The sequence below is a fragment of the Desmodus rotundus genome, chromosome 4 (assembly GCF_022682495.2).
Source record: "Desmodus rotundus isolate HL8 chromosome 4, HLdesRot8A.1, whole genome shotgun sequence".
NCBI lineage: Eukaryota > Metazoa > Chordata > Mammalia > Chiroptera > Phyllostomidae > Desmodus > Desmodus rotundus.
The window spans coordinates 145996372-146014638 of NC_071390.1; the positions used below are offsets into that span (position 1 = coordinate 145996372).

Sequence of the window (18267 nt, forward strand, 5' to 3'; positions counted from 1 at the left end):
AAGAGGAAGAAGAAAAAGGAAGGTAGGAAGGAATAAGTTGGGCATGCAGTAATGCAATGAGAGTTGGAAGAAACCAGATCAAAGAGCCTTTTATGACAGTAAGGAATGTGGGGTTTAAACTAGTGGAAGTGGAAAAACCATTTTCAGGCTTTGAAACATCAGCTACTATGAAGACTCAGAAACCGATTAGGAGGTTCTAGTTATAGCCTCATGAATGACTTACGGACAACCAAAGAACATATGATCTGAAAGAGACTCCCAAACCAGCAATTTATAATCAAGCTGTAAGAAGAGTTCCTGAGTCCTTTCTGAAAAAGGTAGTCCGTACTCTGAGATGAGAACAGTCCCTTGTTATACTGTTAATTAAGACAATTAAAATTGGTTTAGCCCAAACTTCGTGATCAACAGAACGAAGACTGGAGGTTTCCTCAACAACACAATAGACTATTTAAGACATAATGTGTGCTTGGGTGATTCTTTTCTACAAAAAGCATATTGAACAGGGGCAGGATAGCCTGTTTTTTACCTTCAAAGCAAAGAACAGAGCCTCCAATTTCCAAAAAATACTCTTTCCTTTGCTTTAGGGCTTAATCATGTCAGCCTGCCATCAAACAATGGTTTAAAAAGACTGATAATTTTTCTTCTAAGCATGTCATTATTTCCAACACCAAGCAGGTATCAGAGACAGAGAAAGCGCAAAAGGAGACCATCTACTCCCCTAACACAACACAAGTTGTCATTCAATGTCATCGGTGAAACCAAACCAAAGGGAAATGAAAGTCAGAACTTCAGACTGATTCTCCCAAACTAACCTCTAGGTACATTCCCCATTCCAAACATTATACGCTACACTCTAGTCACCCTGAACAAGCCACCCGTATCTTTGTCTAATGCCATTACCTCAGACTGAAATGCATTTCACTCCATGTTAACGAAATAAACGCACAGGCTTCCTTCAAATCCAAACTTAAATGTCACTCCTTCGATGTCACCCAAACTATATGCCCACAGGACTTTTTAAAGTGTTTATGAAATACATTTGCAGGTTGTGTTCAATAGTATACATACTAACCCCTCCAAAATGAAACTTTTTACAAACACTGAATGATTAGCCTACGGCAGGTTTAGGGTTAGGTTCTAGAATTTTTAAAATATTGAATAGTAATACAATCTGCTGCCTTCCAAAAGCTCCCCCAAAATAATGAAAACACAATGCTACACAGTTAATGTAGCATTTGCTGTTTAAAATGCTAGGGGAGCACAGATAATGTCGATAAACTAAACACTATAAAACTAGCTCATTCAATCTTCATTTCACCCCTCCGACCCCAACCCTAAGATTATCTTCTTGCTCTGCAGAAGCTAAAAACAACATTGCCCAATTGTTCCTACAGATAGGTTCCTGGATACAATTTCAAATTTGTCAATGAAATACACTTTAATAGAATATGAAAATTGGAAGTGAGGTAAAGATCACTTACTACCCCTTTACATTACTTCCCGTTGGCAAGATTTGAGAAATGAGATTTATTTTTTCAAAGTGGTGCTTCAGTATCCATTCTCTTAATTCTTCAGTTGTTGGGAGCAACAGCAGTGGAGGCAACAGCTGGACCCCAAATTCCAACGCCCAGTCATCTGCTGTGTGAATGTCAAGAGGCAGCTGAGGCAGCAACAATGGTGACAGAAGCTTTTTAACCCTTGGTTTAAAAACTTGAATCAGGATATTAAATTCAATAATTCCAATGACATCATCAGAAGTTAGAGCTTCCCTAGTGGGTCAGTTCTTAAGAGTTCTGGTGGTTATTCTTGGAAACCAAATTTCTACTTAAAATACGTAGATTGGTTTCTGTTTCCTTGCTCCTGATTTATACATTAACTCAGCAACTAATGCCTTACAGGGGAAGAAACCAAGAACAAGGGAAAATGAATAGTACTAGTGTAAGAGACTACCAAACTTTTAAGCATAGGTTAGATCTTAGCATACATGAGAAAAAATACTTAAGAATAAAACTAGAACCAATGATTTGACATATCCTCTAACTTTCAGAATTGGTCAAATAAAGAAACAGTTATGTATCCAACATGTATATTCATCTAACAATTGATCTCTACTGATTGACTTTTATCTTAAGTTTTGGTCAAGTTTTCCCATTAATGCATAGGTGTAGTAATTATAGACACTGTGTTCGTGTAAATGATACCCCCCAGAAACTTTAAATCCTATTATAGGATTCTAAAAAGTGTTGATAGTAAACTTAGCTGGACTTAAAAACTCCAAACTGTCTCCTCTAAGTGGACAGCAACTGAAATCTTTGTCAATTCGTTTAGCCTTAGCTAGGTTGCTTGCAGTTTATTCCACATGCGCATAGTTCAGGGTTAGCCTGTGATACTGGTTAACTTTTACTACAAAATTGGGAGCTATCTCTCCTCAGGTCTCTTTTTCCTCTCATTTTCTAGAGGTTGTGGTCACCATGAAGTCCACCCTTTGGTTCATCAAGTAGTATGCACTTTTCTATCTGAGCTTTAGTTGCCTAGCATGGTGTCCACTGGCTATAAAATCAGCAAACACACCAGGGCTGCTTCCTTTGTCCAAGCCTAGACTAACACCCACTCCCCCTCAGTTTCTGCCTATTGGCTGCTCTTGAGATAGTCTCTGTCTTTTATGTTTTGTTCAGGGAATGTTGGTTTGATAGGAATACCATACCCATTACCAAAGGAAGAATGCTTAGTTCATTTCTCTGGAACAGAACCTAAATACAAAGCTTTGTCCCTATTCTTATGAGCTTAAAAAAATAATAATGATTTTTCTGGTTCTCTAAGGTTGATGGTATGTATAAGTATCTTTCATTCTTTGTTCATTGAGAGGTGGGATGGGTGGGTTGGTGGGTTGGTATGTATGCATGTGTTCGAAAGAGGGTGACTAGGATATGGAACAGCTTGGGTTATTGTAACTATGACTTTCACAGATCAGTAAATGAGAGTGGGAGAAGGGGAATGGGGGGGGAGGGAATGGGGAAGAGATGGGGGAGGGAAAGAGGGGGTGGTGAGAAGGGAAGGGGAGAGGGAGGGGGAAAGGGGAGAGAGCGGGGAGAAGAGGGGAAGAGGAAAAGGAGGAGAGGGGGAGATAAGGAGTGGGGGGGAGGGAGGGAGGACAGAGGCAGGGGGGAGGGGGACAGGGGGAGCACAGAGGAGAGAAATGTCAGCAAATCAACCTCCAGAAAAATTATCTTTAAAAAACAAAGTTACTTACTGTAAGCAGTTGGAGAAGTTGGTGTGAAACCCCAAGAATACTTTTAATTTTTTTTGAAATAAATATGTATAACGCTTTATAAATATGTATAAAGATGTATAACGCTACATAAGAAGTTGGCAAACTTGTTCTGGACAGTGCCAGAGTGTAAATATTTTAGGGTCTGCAGGCCATATGGTCTCTGTCATAACTAAATTAAGTCACTGTAGTGGTGAAAGCAGCAACAGCAACTATGTAAACAAAGAACACTGCTACCGTCCAATAAAGCTTTATTTGCAAAAATGGGTGCAGAAGACATGGATTTAGCCCACATATATCATAGTTTAGTGCACTTGATTAATTATTCAGATACTAGCATGACCATACCAATAACTAATAGCCTTAGAGACAAAATTAATACATTTTTGAAAAACTGAATTTAAAGCAAATATATACATATGTTTTAATGACACAAATTGTTAACTGATATATATTTTTAATGACACAAATCATGTTAGCTGATATATGCATACTTTAATAATGGGAAGAAAAGAAAATGAGAAAGAACCAAAGCTATACAAGAAATCTTTATTGTACTTTAGTGTATTGTTATCTAACTTCAAAATTTTCAGATGTTTGAAACATTAAAATTCAAAAATTCCCTCAGCTAACATGAAAGCAGCAGGCAAACATGAAAGCACTGTGCTAGGTGCTGTAAGCCATGGTATTATGCATCCCTAACATTTGAAACAAATGTTTATCCACACAGTAAAAGAACTTTATTTAATAGCTACAAGAAAGTAACAAGATATGGTTTAGTGCTGAGACAAGGTTTAGTACCTCAACTCCCCAAATAAACGTTTATATGTTCTGTGGTATGTAGTTACATTCAGGAAAAAAAATCTGTATTTCATATTAGTACACCTTTACTATAGCTTGTTCCTCTACAACTTACCTTTTCAGTAAGTATAATTAAAGCAAGAAGGCTTCATTTATCTAAATTAACAAAAGATGTCCCCCCTCCAAAATGGAGGTAAGGGAATTTGCCCTGTATCATTTGATTCAGGGGCCTTCACACTGACAAGAAAAACAGAGGAAAGTCAGCAACTATTTAGGTCAGATATCAGTCTTAAAAAATAGCAAAGGTAAAGGTAAGAAATATTACTCTATAATAGGATTTTGGCAGGAACCTTAGAGAATTTTTCACCTTTTCCCCATGATTTTAAAAATATACAAAGAGGGTATGGGGCAGTAAATGGTGATGGAAGGAGACTTGACTTAGGGTGGTGATACAATACAATATACAGATGATGTAGAATTGTACACCTCAAACCTATATATTTTTATTAACCAATGTCATCCTAATAAACGCAACCACAAAGAATTATTATACAATTTTATAATATCCTTTAAAATACAATTTTAATCCACATCATGAAGAAGACAAGAACCAATCTCTACCAAAGATTTACACAAATACAAAGATATACAACATTTAGAACTGATTTGTTATAGCACGTATATTAGTTTCCTAATGCTGCTGTTAACAAAACACACACTTTGTGGCCTCAAACAATAAAAGCTACAGTTCTGGAGGCCAAAAGCCCAAACTGAGTCTTACATGACTGAATCAAGATATCAAAAGGGCCACACTCCTTTAGAAGGTTTCAGGGGAGAATTATTTCCTAGACACACACTTGTGGCTACTGGTATTCTTTGGCTTGTCACCACATGATTCTAATCTCTTTTCCCACTGTCATTTCATTTTCTGCTCTTCAATTAAAATCCTCCCCTGCCTGTCTCTTATAAGGACATTTGTAATTACATTTATAGCACACTTGGATAATCCAGGATAAAATCTCCCCATCAGAAGATCTTTAATTTACATCTTCAAAGTCCCTTTTGCCATTTATTATAAAGTAACATTCATATTTCCAGAGATTAGGAACTGAGCATCTTTAGAGGCCATTACATAGCCTAGCACCATACGGTTCATCTTAAAAAATATTAGATACATACATAAATCCACTAGAATACTGAATAGTTAATATATTTTCCTCATGGTAAATCAGCCAATCAAGTTAGTGCTACGAAATGCCCCAAGCCATTGGGTATTAACTCAACAAACCATGTTTTCTTGTTTTGAATGACATTCAATAATCTGCATTGTATCTCTCTGCCATTATTTCAGGTTCTAATGAACCATTTCTATCCATAGTAGCTGACAAGTATAAAAGTGATAGTCCTGAAGATGGCATAACAGTAATAGATTAGTTTGCTAGGGCTGCACAGTATTAAATGCATGAGATTTTTTTGATTGACGAAGCATCTACTTCAAAGACACCCATTTCAAATAAGCATATTGCCAGCTGTAAAACACAGCTGCTAGCAAAACAACTAGACAAGGAAGCAGGTTACCAACACTGAAGAAGTTTCTCTTTTGGAAATCCATGGGTAACCTAGAAAATGGATCACTTGAGTGACCCCACTCTTCCCTTCCTGTGCTTTAATTTCCACTCATAGGTTTTAAATTCACCAAATAAAGCATGAATCTACAAAGCCCTAGGCATCCTACCTTCAGACTCTAGTAAAGGCAGAGCCTCAGGCCCATGCTCCCTTCGTCTCTCTCTACCCCATATCTCACTGTGTGGCTCTCAGGCATGACCTGTATGTACCCTCCAAGATTTGTGAGTAACAAATGTTGATTCTTCAAAGTTCCCTGATGGTTTTGCAGAGGTGACCCTGAATCATAATAAGAACCATAGGGTCCAGTCCAACCACGGCACTGGCCCCAGTGGTGATGAGGGGAACGTATGTGGGGCTCACAGTTAGGGCCTGTCACAGTAGGGCTTGACATTCCTAGCCAAGAACATCACAACAGGCTGCTATAGCAAAGTACTACAAGCTAGGTGATTTTAAAAACGGAAATTTTAGGCCTGGGCCAGGTAGCTCAGTTGGTTGGAGTGTTGTCCCAATATGCCAAGATTGTAGGTTCAATCCCGGGTCAGGGCACATACAAAGAATCATCCAATGAATGCATAAATAAGTGGAACAACAAATCAATGTTTCTCTCTTCCTCCACCCCCCTTCCTTTTACTGTTAAATGAATTAACATACACTTTTTTTAACTTATCAGTTTTAATTTCTGCTATGATAAGTACTAGAAGATCTCCCCAAGTAAATCAAAGCCCTTTTAGATCTTCAATGATTTAATATGTTAAGGGAGCCTGAGAACAAAAAGTTTAAGAACCCAGAGCACGATTCAATTAGCACTTCCAAGAAACATACTCTACCTCCCTAGTCCCTGTAATAACTAGTTTTGCCTAGTTAGTTAAACCTAGGTTTACCCATGATAAAAAAAAGTCTTCATAATGATAAAGGAGTCAATTATTTATCAATAGAACATCACAAACCTAAGTATTTAGGTACCTAATAACACCATTTCAAAATACATAAAATAAAAAATGATAAAAATTTTAAAAACAGGCTAATTCAAAATTATAGTTGGAGATTACAACATACCTTCCTTAATAATTAATAAGTAGACAGAAAGGATATAGAACTGAACAGTATTATCAACCAATGTGACCTAGAGACTTACAGAATATTCCACACAACTGCAAAAATCATATATTCTTCCCAAGTGCACACAAAGCATTTACCAAGATAGACTATATTCTGGGTTATAGAACAAGTCTTAATAAATCTGATGAGATCGAAATCATATAAAGAATATTTTTTATTTTGCATTTAATTAGAAATCAACTGCAAAAAGATCCTTCAAAAATCTTATAATACTTGGAAACTAAATAACTCATTTTCAAATAACCCAAGTTTCAAAGAAGAAATCAAACAGTAGAATTAGAAATTTCTTTGTGCTGAATAAAAATGAAAGTATGATATACATATCTAAATTTACAAGTTACTGATAACACACTTGAGGGAAATTTACAAAGCTAAAACCCCTATATTAGAAAAGACAAAATGCCCTGGCCAGTGTGGCTCAGTTGGTTGGAGCATTGTCCCACAACCAAAAGGCTGCAGGTTCAATTCCCAGTCAGGGCACATACCTAGGGTACGGGTTCGATTCCCCAGCCCAGGAACATATGTTCCCCGGGGCTAGGCATGTGGGATCCTTGGTCCAGGTGTATATGGGAGGCAACCAATCAATGCTTCTCTCTTGCATCAATGTTTTGTCTCTCCCTTCCTCTCTCTATTGAAAAAAAAAAGCAATGAAAACATGTCCTTGGGTGAGGATAAAAAAAAAAGAGAGAGAAAGAAAGAAAAGACAAAGACTCTCAAAGCCTTCAGTATTTACTATAAGAAAATATAAAATAAGAGTAAATTAATCCCAAAATAAGGGAACGAAAGGACACAATTAAGACCAGAATGAAAATCAATACAACAGAAAATGGAAAACACAGATTAATGAAACCAGAAGCAGAGATTTTTTTTTAGACAAACTAACCACACTGGGCAGCTAAAAAGAAAGAGAGAAGACACCAATTACCAAGATCAAAAATTAGTTTCGTGATATCATTACAGCTTCTATAGTTATTAAAAGAATAAGAGAATGTTATTAACAGCTTTATGCAAATAAATATAATAATTCGGTGAAATGACCAAATCACCTTGGAAAAACACAAAGCTCACTCAATATGAAAAAGATATACAGAATAGTTCTGTATCTACGAAAGTAATTAAATATATAGTTAAAAACCTCCCTACCAAGAAAACTCTAGCTCCAGATGGCTTCACTGGTGAATTCTGTCAAACGTTTAAAGAACAAATACCAATTCTACACACACTTTTCCACAAAATTAAAGACGAGTAAATACTGTCCAATGTATTCCATAAGATCAGATTTCCACTGACATCAAAACTAGGCATTACAAGAAAACTATAGACCAGTAACTCTCCGGAATATAGAAGCAAAAGTTATTAACAAAATTTTAGCAAATTAAGACTAACAATCTATGAAATGGATAATACATCACAATCAAGTAGAGTTTGCCCCAGGAAAGCAAAGCCAATTTAACATTAAAAAAAAAATGTAATTCACCATATTAACAAAACAAAAAATATATATATGATCATTTCAACAGATACAAAAAGTATTTGACAAAACCCATTATCCATATCTGATAAAAACTCTCAGCAAACTAGCACTAGAAAGCAACTTCTGCATAAAACATATTTCTGAAAAACCTATAGACTATTATCATAGTATCTCTCTCTTTTCCTCCTCATTAGTTTTGTTTGTTTTTATGTTTTGCTTTCACTACTCACATTCAACACTGTCTTGAAGCTTCAAACTAGCTCAGTAAGGTAAAAATAAAATGTAAGAAAAATAGAAAAGGAAAAAGTGAAACTTTTTCTTATAAACATGATCTTCTATGTACAATATAAAATCCAATGAGTCTACACAATAACTACTATAACTATTAATGACTTTAACAAGGACAGAAAGTATGTGAATATCAACTATATTTCTGTACATATAAACAAGAAATAATCAAATTGAGATTATAAAAATAGTATCAAAAATGCAAATACTTACAATAGCCAAGTGTTGGAAACACCATAAATGCCCATCAGTAAATGAGTGAATCAAAAAACTATGATACATTTACACAATGGAATACTATGCAGCAGAAAGAAAGAAGGAACTCCTGAACCCTTCATGACAGTATGGATGGAACTGGAGAGTATTGTGCTAAGTAAAGTAAGTCAAGCAGTGACAGACAAATACCATATAATCTCACCTGTAAGTGGAACCTAATCAACAAAACAAAATAAATGAGCAAAAAAGAACCAGAGACATGGAAATAAAGAACAAACTGACAGTGACCAGAAGGGAGGGGAGAGAATACTGGGGGAAAGAAGGAGAAGGGTCAGGTTAAGGAACATGCACAAAGGACCCATGGACAAGGACAATGGGTTGGGAATGTCTTTGGGAATGGGGGTTGGACGAGACAGGGGAGAGCAACAGGGGGGGGAAAATTGGACAATTGTAACTAAACAACAATAAAATAAATAAATAAAAGTATTTGTATGAGCTATGTCTTGTTCTGATGGGACGCACATGTGTGTTTTTCAATGGAAAAATCAAATTGTAAATTAAAGTATATGATTCTGTTTTTATATGAAATAAATCCTACATGTGTTTGTTACTGGGAATATGAATAAAGGTGTAGAAAGACATTTAAAAAATGCATATACTTTGGAACAAATCTGACAAAGATATATATGCAAGGCTTAAATACTGAAATCTAAAGAGAAACCACATGAAAAGATGTTCAACATCATTAATCAGTAGGAAAGGGAGATTAAAACCACAGTTAAGACACTACTAGACACCTATTAGAATGCCTAAAGTTAAAAATGACCACAGCAAGTGCTGATGAGAATGTGAAGCAACTAGAACTCTCATTATTGCAGGTAGAAAAGTAAAATCATATAATCATTTTGGATAACAATTTAGCTATATAAATTTGGTTATAATGTTAAATAGACATCTATACCCATTCCATTCAGTGGTACTTAATTTACGCAAGAGAAATAAAAACAAATGATCATATAAAGACCTTTATGCAAATGTTCACAGTTTCATTTATAATAGACAAAACCTGAAAGCAATCCAGATGTTCATCAACATGTGGATAAACAAAAATGTGGAACAACAGAACAGCTTTCAGCAATAAAAAGGATTGAGCCATTTTTACATAAAACATGGATAAATCTCAAAATAATTATGATGACTGAAAGTAGCCAGAACAAAAAATAATAACAATGTGACTAATTTAGTGAATTATACTGGCTGTTCACTATTAGAAAAATCTATCTTTGCATTCCTGAAATACACCTTGCCCAAACATTTAAAAAAAAAAGAGAGAGAAGAAAGTAGTCAGATAAAAAATAGTATAAACCATTCATGTAAGATTATAGAAAAGGTAAACTATTCCACAGTGACAGAAAGCTTGAGAACAGGGAATGGAAAAGAGAAATAACCGAGGAGTATAAGAAAAAAAATTTTTTTTAAGGTTTTACTTAGCCCTGGCTGGTGTGGCTCCATGGACTGAGTGCCAAGCTGTGAACTAAAGGTTCGTCGATTCAGTTCCTAGTCAGGGCACATGCCTGGGTTGTAGGCTGGGTCCCAGGTGAGGGGTGTGTGAGAGGCAACCACACAGTGATGTTCCTCTCCCTCTCTCCTTCCTTTCCCCTCTCAAAAATAAATAAAATCTTTATTTTTATTTTTATTTTTTAAAGATTTTATTTATTTATTTTTAGAGAGAGGGGAAGGGAGGGAGAAAGACAGGGAAAGAGATACCTACATGAAAGAGAAACATCAATCAGTTGATTGATCGGTTGCCTGTACGCCCCTTACCAAGAACCTGGCCCACAACCCAGGCATGTAACCTGACCAGGAATCAAACCAGCAACCCTTTGGTTCACAGGTTCCAGGGCAGGAGTATGAGGAAATTTGGGGAGGATGTTTCTCATCTGGAAGGTATTGATGGTCTCATAGATAATGTATGTATCAAATTTTATAAAACTATATGCTTTAATTGTGTGTAATTTGTCTTACTTCAAGAAAGTCTTAAAAGAGGAACAGAGTAAGTGGTAATGGCTGCACAACAATGTGACTACAATTAATGCCAATGAACTACACACTTAAAAATGGTTAAAATGTAGGCTTATACTGAAATCAAAGCTAAAGCTGAAACTGGGAATAACTATAGTCAATCAGTAAGAAGATGAATAAGGAATCCATATATCCAGGCTACCTACTCCTTTGACAAATGCTGCCAGTTGCTTAAATGTGAATTTAAAGCTGTTTACAAGCTGTTACCTGGGAGATGTGATTGATGGAAGACTCCATTCTCCGAAGCTGAGAGGCCTGGATGTCCAGCAATTGGAGTACATTGTTGGCCAATGCATTTATTTGATAAGCAACACTAGCTAGGGACTGGGTTGTGTAGGCTTTGGTCTCTTCTAAAGCTTTTCTCTTGTCTGTAGCCTGAAATAAAAAAAAACAACCAATACTTAATTAGGTTAACATTAATTAAAAACATATTCTATAGAAAAACCCAACTCAAAAAACTGATCAGACCAATCTGATACTCTCAGGACACCTGTAAAGCCATGCCAGAAATCCCTATCAGCCAGATGTGAACTACTTCCTCCTGAATAGTCCATCCACTGAGGTCCACTAAAGAAACCACCAAGCAACTGACATCAGAGGCACACTGTAATACTTGGTGCCAAGTTGCTTAAAGCCCCATAATCATCAATTTCTTGCATAACATCTTTAGGACCTAATGTTAGCCCAAGCTCCCAACCCACTGTTGAGATTTTAGCTAAACTATTTCATAATATTGCTGCCCTGGCATCTATTTTGTGTGTCTAATGGGCCTGCAGGGCTCTTGAACTGATACTAGCTCCTCCAGCAAGCACATACTCTAGATAACAGCCTTCAAGAGTTAAAGACTGAATGCTTTCCCACTAAAATAGGAACTGGACAAAAATGTCCACTTTCACTACTCATATTCAACACTGTCTTGAAGCTTCAAACTAGTGCAATAAACACATTCTTGATATGACCCCCCCCAAAGGCCTCTTGTGATAGTCTCTTCTGCCTCCCAGCTCTTGCCCCTTTTGTTCCTCTTAAATAAGACCCCATCACCATTGGAGATTATCAAAAACCTGTTCTCTTTGGTTTGAATTGACCAGTCCAGCCTTAGCCCAGGAACCCAAGGCACTCCACCCACAGACCCTAACTGAAAGCATTTGGCCCAGGTCCTGCTGTGACACTCTGTGCACACCCTTCACTAACCTCCCTATGTATATGTCCTCAAAGCATACTGTATACCTCCTCCAGAACCTCTAAGTAATAAAACTCCTCTATTTCACTTCCCTTTCAGTCTTTTGTTGAACTTGGATTCACTGTCTGATTACATCCCAAGGTTCTACTTATCTAATGTTAACAAAAAAAAATCACAACACCCACTAACAATGATATAGACTAAATTCATTCTACCTTATATTCCCATTTACATTAATCACCATCAGAAATCCTACCTTCCTGTTATCCATTATGATCACGCACCTCATCTCTACAAAAACTATTGTTAATATTACAACCCAATCCTCTACTCACCCATTCTTCCCAAACTCCTATACCTAACTCAGAGTAAGGTGGTAAGCAAAGTTCCAAGCAAAGCTCAAAGTGAAGTTCAAAGACAAGTGATAAACTATGGGGGTTGGAGGGGCAGCAACTTATATCACAAAGGGTAAATATCACTAATAATCTAAAATGGAGAAAGGCCAAGAATCAATGGGGAGAGAAAATGGAATAGAGATCTAACAGTTCACAAGCACTGCTTATGTTCAATTAACCACTATTTTACTTAATAATCGACCCAAAGCACAATAGTGATGCTGGCAATTCAGATATGCCAAAGAGAAGCCATAAATGCTTCCTTTTAAGTGAAAAGGTAGAAAGTTCTTGACCTAGTAAGAAAAAGAATTTGTATGCTGAGACTGCTACGATCTATGGTAAGAATGATTTTTCTACCTGTGAAATTGTGAAGAAGGAAAAAGAAATTCATGTTAGTTTTGCTATAGCATGTCAAACTGCAAAATTTATGGCCACAGTAACATGGTTAAGTGCTTAGTTAAGATGGAAAATTTAAGATTAAATTTGTGGGTGGAAGACATGAACAGAGATCATATTGGCATAACCTTTATAATACTATATTGTTAAATTCTTCTATTTTATTAGTTATTAATATCTACTATAACTAATTTATAACTTAAACTTTATCATAGGTATAAATGTAGTATAGAAAAAAATATAGTACATACACGGTTTGGTACTATCCCCAGTTTCGGATATCCACTGGGGGTTTGGAGCGTATCTCCCATGGATAAGGGGGACCACTATACTAAATAAGGTCAAGAAATATCATTATTACCACTATATCACGATCTGCAGAATATTGCTAAGGTGAAAAAACAAGATGAAAAAAGATGTTTACAAAATGCTACTATTTAACTGGAAAGGGAGAAAGATAGAAAAATATATACTTATATTCTTCAAGAAGAAAGAATAAATCATTACTTTTATTTTTAATTATATAAGGGTGAGGGCTTAAGTTGGAAGGAACATGGGTAAAATTCTTTAAGCATTACCCTGTTTAGTAGATTTGTTTTAGGAACTGTGTAAATAATTTACACAATTATGAAACAAAATAAAAATTTAAAAATTCCCCAAAATTAAATATAAAATTATTCAGCAAGCCTAACTATGCATCCAATTAGTGGCTTAACCAGAAAGGAAACATTCTAAAAGTGACTTCAAAGCACGGGAATTTGATTGTATACTCATAATGGGATTTAATCCTTAGGATAACAATAATTGAAAGAGGGGGAAAAAAAACTGAAACTGTTTCCCATCACTTTACTCCTGATGGTAGTTTTGAAATTTTTATCCTGAGAGTGTTGTTTGTGTACTGTAGGATAAAGGAAGTCATTCATTATGTTTTGTCACTGAGAACTGAGATTTTGGCATGGTTCAAAAGAAATTCTGATGTAAGACAAAGTTAAGAAAAAAAACTGTAGTTCTGGATTTAAACTGAAAGCATCAGTTTGAACCCCATTTGTATTTTTTCGTATCATAATCAATATACTAGCTTTGCCCAACAAAAAGGCCTAAATGTATAAAACATGGTGACTATAGTTGATAACATTGTATTATGTAATTGAAATTTGCTAAGAGAGTAAAATTTAAATGTTCTCACCAAAAAAGTAAAGATAAATATGTGAGGTGATGAATATGTCAAATGGGAGAAATCCTTTTACAATGTGTGCTTACATCAAATTATCACAATACAGACTTTAAATATCTTACACTTTTGTCAATTATACCTCAGTAAAGCTGGAGGGGGAGAGAGAAAATAAAAGGTCTAAAAACAATGACTGCCTAGTAGCTATGCACCACCCCTTATTATTCAAATTATATATTATAATATTACTCTCCATATTACTCTCCAAAGCAATAAATAAGGACTCCTAGATGGCTACAGGTCTAGGACAAAAGATGTACAAGATGCACTTGGAATACATGTATCACAAAGAATGTGGAAGGAACAAGGACTACTCTACGGTCAGGTCAAAAGGACTCAGTAATCAACTGCAATAAGCTGCTACATAAGCCAATGATGCGACAATGCAAACATCAATCAGGATAATTATAATAAAATTATACATACTCTGTAACAATATTAAAAAGTAAAAACTAAAAGTTATTGGCCAGTTTTGGAGGATGCTAAGGACCACCTCATTTGGGGAAGGGAGAGGGCAGCTTTATTGAAGTATGAAATACATAAAATACAACAAATTTAAGTATGGCTTCCTTTCAAGCTTTGTGTTTGGGTGATGGGTTTCCACATGAGTTCAAAATGTGTATCATGAAGTGTTTGGGGCCCATTTACCCCGGCCACTACATGTTTGTCCACGACTGCAAGGTGGTCCAGTTTTGTAAATACAAGTGCCATAAAAACTTTACAAAGAAACACAATCCTTGCAAGGTCAGGTGGACTAAAGCATTCTGTAAGGCATCTACCATTGGATGATGATTCATCTAAATTTGAAAAACGCAGAAATGAACCTGTCAAATACCACTGAGAGCTGAGGAATGAAACAATGAGTTGACGCAATGAAAAGTCAAAGAGATCAAACAGAAACATCAAACTAAATTTATAATAAACAGGTTGGAGAACAATAAAGAACTACAGAAAGCTCTGGACATCAAAGAAGTCAAGCAAAACATTTATCTCATCCAGGCCATTTTTGCATGCAAAGGAAAGCAGCCAGAAGACAAAAACAGTACAGAAATTACAAGAGGATGTGGACATGTAAGTTGTTTCTGTCGATCTTACTGTCCACCCATTTCTATGAGTGCATTGGAAAATCTGCTTTAGAGACTCAGAACGTCTAAAGTTATTGATTTATTTTTTTACGTAAGGTGACTCAAATGGAAAGGTGATTAAAAATACATCTCTTCTATATTGCTGTCTGCAAAACATCAGATATTACAGATGCTAGGTGGTATCTTAATGTTAAACCTTCACTAATAGATGCACTTATGTAAATCATGAAAACCCTGTAAATACAGAAGTGAACTGTGGACATAAAATGATTATGCCACTTGGATGATGACACTAGGCAGCATTTCTGTGATAACTAATGGCAAAAATTTATGGCTAGTGATATAAAAAATTTTCTTTGCAGTAAAAATATCCCCTTTATTAACGTTATATAGAAGGAGGGATACAACAAGGAACTAACAATCTGTATGATAAGTAGCCTCAAGTACTAGTATCTTTTGTTTTGATTTCGGTATTTCATGTTTTGGTTTATTTATATCTTAGAAGAACATAATGGCCTCATATATTGAAGACTAATTCTATCGGACTATTTTGACCTAGTTTAACTGTTTGGATAGGCAATGGACATTGGGGGTGAGAGCTGAATGGTCTGTTTCTGAAATGGCACTCTGCTCTAGAATTTCTACTTTTGAGAAAATTCTAACATGAGATTCCTAGTAGAACAAGCTCAACAATGATTTAGAGGCAGAGGAATCCAAAGCCTTTTAAAATCTATGCTGTGTTTTTCTTTTAAAAAGCTAATTATTTTGGAAAATCAAAATTATGGGTAGAATATTAACACATTATTTGCACATAAAATCACATCTATAGTAAGTGCATACATATTTATTACTTAAAGGTACTAAACAAGGGTATGAAGTATCAATTACTTTGGAGAAAGTAACTTGGCCCACATGTACTACTCAAGTAGGAAATATATTTAAAGAAAAATATATACTTAATACTTAAAAAGAAACTTTAAGTATGCAACTCAATATGTTTTACAAATGTATACAGTAGTGTAACCACCATCAGAAGCATGATAAAGAACTTTTACCTCATGTCCTTTACAGTCAACTCCCTCCCCATTCTCTTGACCCTAGAAAACCACTGATTTCCTTTCTGCACTACAGTTTTGCCTTTTCTAGTTTCCTATAAATGGAATCAAAAGTATACAGTCTTCTGTGTCTGGCTTCTTTCACTTAGCATACTGCTCTTGAAATTACCCTTGTTGCTAAGTAATAAGGATGGGTAATATTGTATGGGTTTACCACAATTTGCTTATCCACTTATTGGCTCACAAACATTTGGGTTGCTTCCAAATTGGGGCTACCATGAATAACGTTGCTATGAACATTCTGAGTCCAAGTCTGTGTAGGAATATGTTTTCAATTGTATTGGGCAATACCTAAGTAAATATCTTGGAGTAGAACTGCTACGTCCAAGGTAAGTTAAGTACTGTACAAGTTTAACATTGTAAGAAACTGCCAGACTTTTTTCCAAAGTAGTGATACCATTTGGCATTCCCACCAGCAATGTATGCAAGTTCTATTTTCTCTACATCCTTGGCAACACTTGGTATGGTCAGTCGTTTTAATTTTAACCATTCTAAGAGGTATACAGTGGTATCTCATTGTGGTTTTCATTTCCATTTCCCCATCAAATCATGATGTTGAGCCTCTTTTCAAGGACTTATGTACCACCCAATTCTTCCTTGATAAAATGTTCAAATCTTTCACCCATGTGTTAACTACACTTGACTTCTGAGTTCCTTATACAAGTCTCTTGTCAGACTTTGCAAATATTTCTCACAGTCTGTAGCTTGTCACTGCATGATTTTCAAAGAGTCTTTCACTTATGCTAAGTGAAATAAGCCAAGCAGTTAGGGACAAATACCATATCATCTCACCTTTAACAGGCACATAATCAACAGAAGAAAAAAGCAAACAATATAACCAGAGACAAAGAGTCTTTGAAAATAAAATGTTTTTCTATAGATGAAGTCTAATTTATCAATTTTTTATTTTATATTTCATGATTTTTATGTCTTATTTTTTTAAATATCTGCCAAATTTAATCAAGGCCACTAAAATTCTTCTCTCATGTTTTCTTCTAGAAGTTTTATGATTTTTGCTTTTGTATTTACATTGATGGTATATTTCATATTAATTTATCACACATGGTGTGAGTTAAGATAATGGTCAAATTCTTTCATTGCACATAGATATCCAATTATTCTACCATCATTTGTTGAAAAGATTATCTTTTCTTCAATGAATTATCTTGGCACTTTACTCAAAAATCATTTGACTGCATGAGTGTGGGGCTACTTCTAGACACCTCTGGGTTCTATTGATATAGCTCTTTTTCATTTTTTTTTTTTACTATTTTTTAAGTTTTATTTTACTTATTTTTAGAGAGAGAGGAAGGGAAGGAGAAAAGCATTGATCAGTTCACCTCTAGCACAACACCAACTAGGGGACCTGGCCTGCCACTCACATATGTGCCCTGACCAGGATCTAGCCGGTGACACTTCAGTTCATAGAATGGCACCCAACCCACTGAGGCACACTAGTCAAAGCTATTGATGTATCTCTTGAGCCTCATCTAGTACTATACTGTATTGATTACTATAGCTTTTTTAAGTTTTTAAAAAACTTAAGTTTTTTAAAGTTTTAAGTTTTGGGGAACTGCAAGTTCCCCAAATTTTTTTTTTCTTTTTCAAGATTGTTTTGGATATTCAAAACCTTTTGAACTTGCATATAAATTTTAGAATCAGCTTGTTAATTCCACAAAAGAGCCTGATGAAATTTTGATTGAGATTGTATCAAATTTATATATCATCAACTTGGGGAAAACTTGCATCTTAACCATGTTAACTCTTCCAATTCATGAACACAGTAACTCTCTCCTATTATTCAGGTCTCTTAAATTTCCTCAGCTAAGCTTAATTTTCACATGCTGGTTGCAGACACTTCATTAAATTTATACCTGTATATTTCATACTCTTTAATTTGAAGGGGATTGTTTCTATCATTTCAACTGCCAATTATTCATTGCAAGCATATAGAAATACAATTGACTTTTGAACACTGACCTCTCAATTCT

At 35.4% G+C, this 18267-nt stretch overlaps 1 protein-coding gene across 11 annotated transcripts in view; it reads right to left on the reverse strand.

The window, feature by feature from the left end:
• Nucleotides 1–18267, reverse strand: part of ABI1 (abl interactor 1) — a 129359-nt gene that overhangs the window by 67962 nt on the left and 43130 nt on the right. For all 11 annotated transcript variants that reach the window (XM_024576607.4, XM_053923387.2, XM_053923385.2 and 8 more), the window contains exon 2: nucleotides 11082–11249. In XM_024576607.4, coding sequence (XP_024432375.1) covers nucleotides 11082–11249 — 168 coding nt within the window. The remainder of the gene's footprint in view (nucleotides 1–11081; nucleotides 11250–18267) is intronic.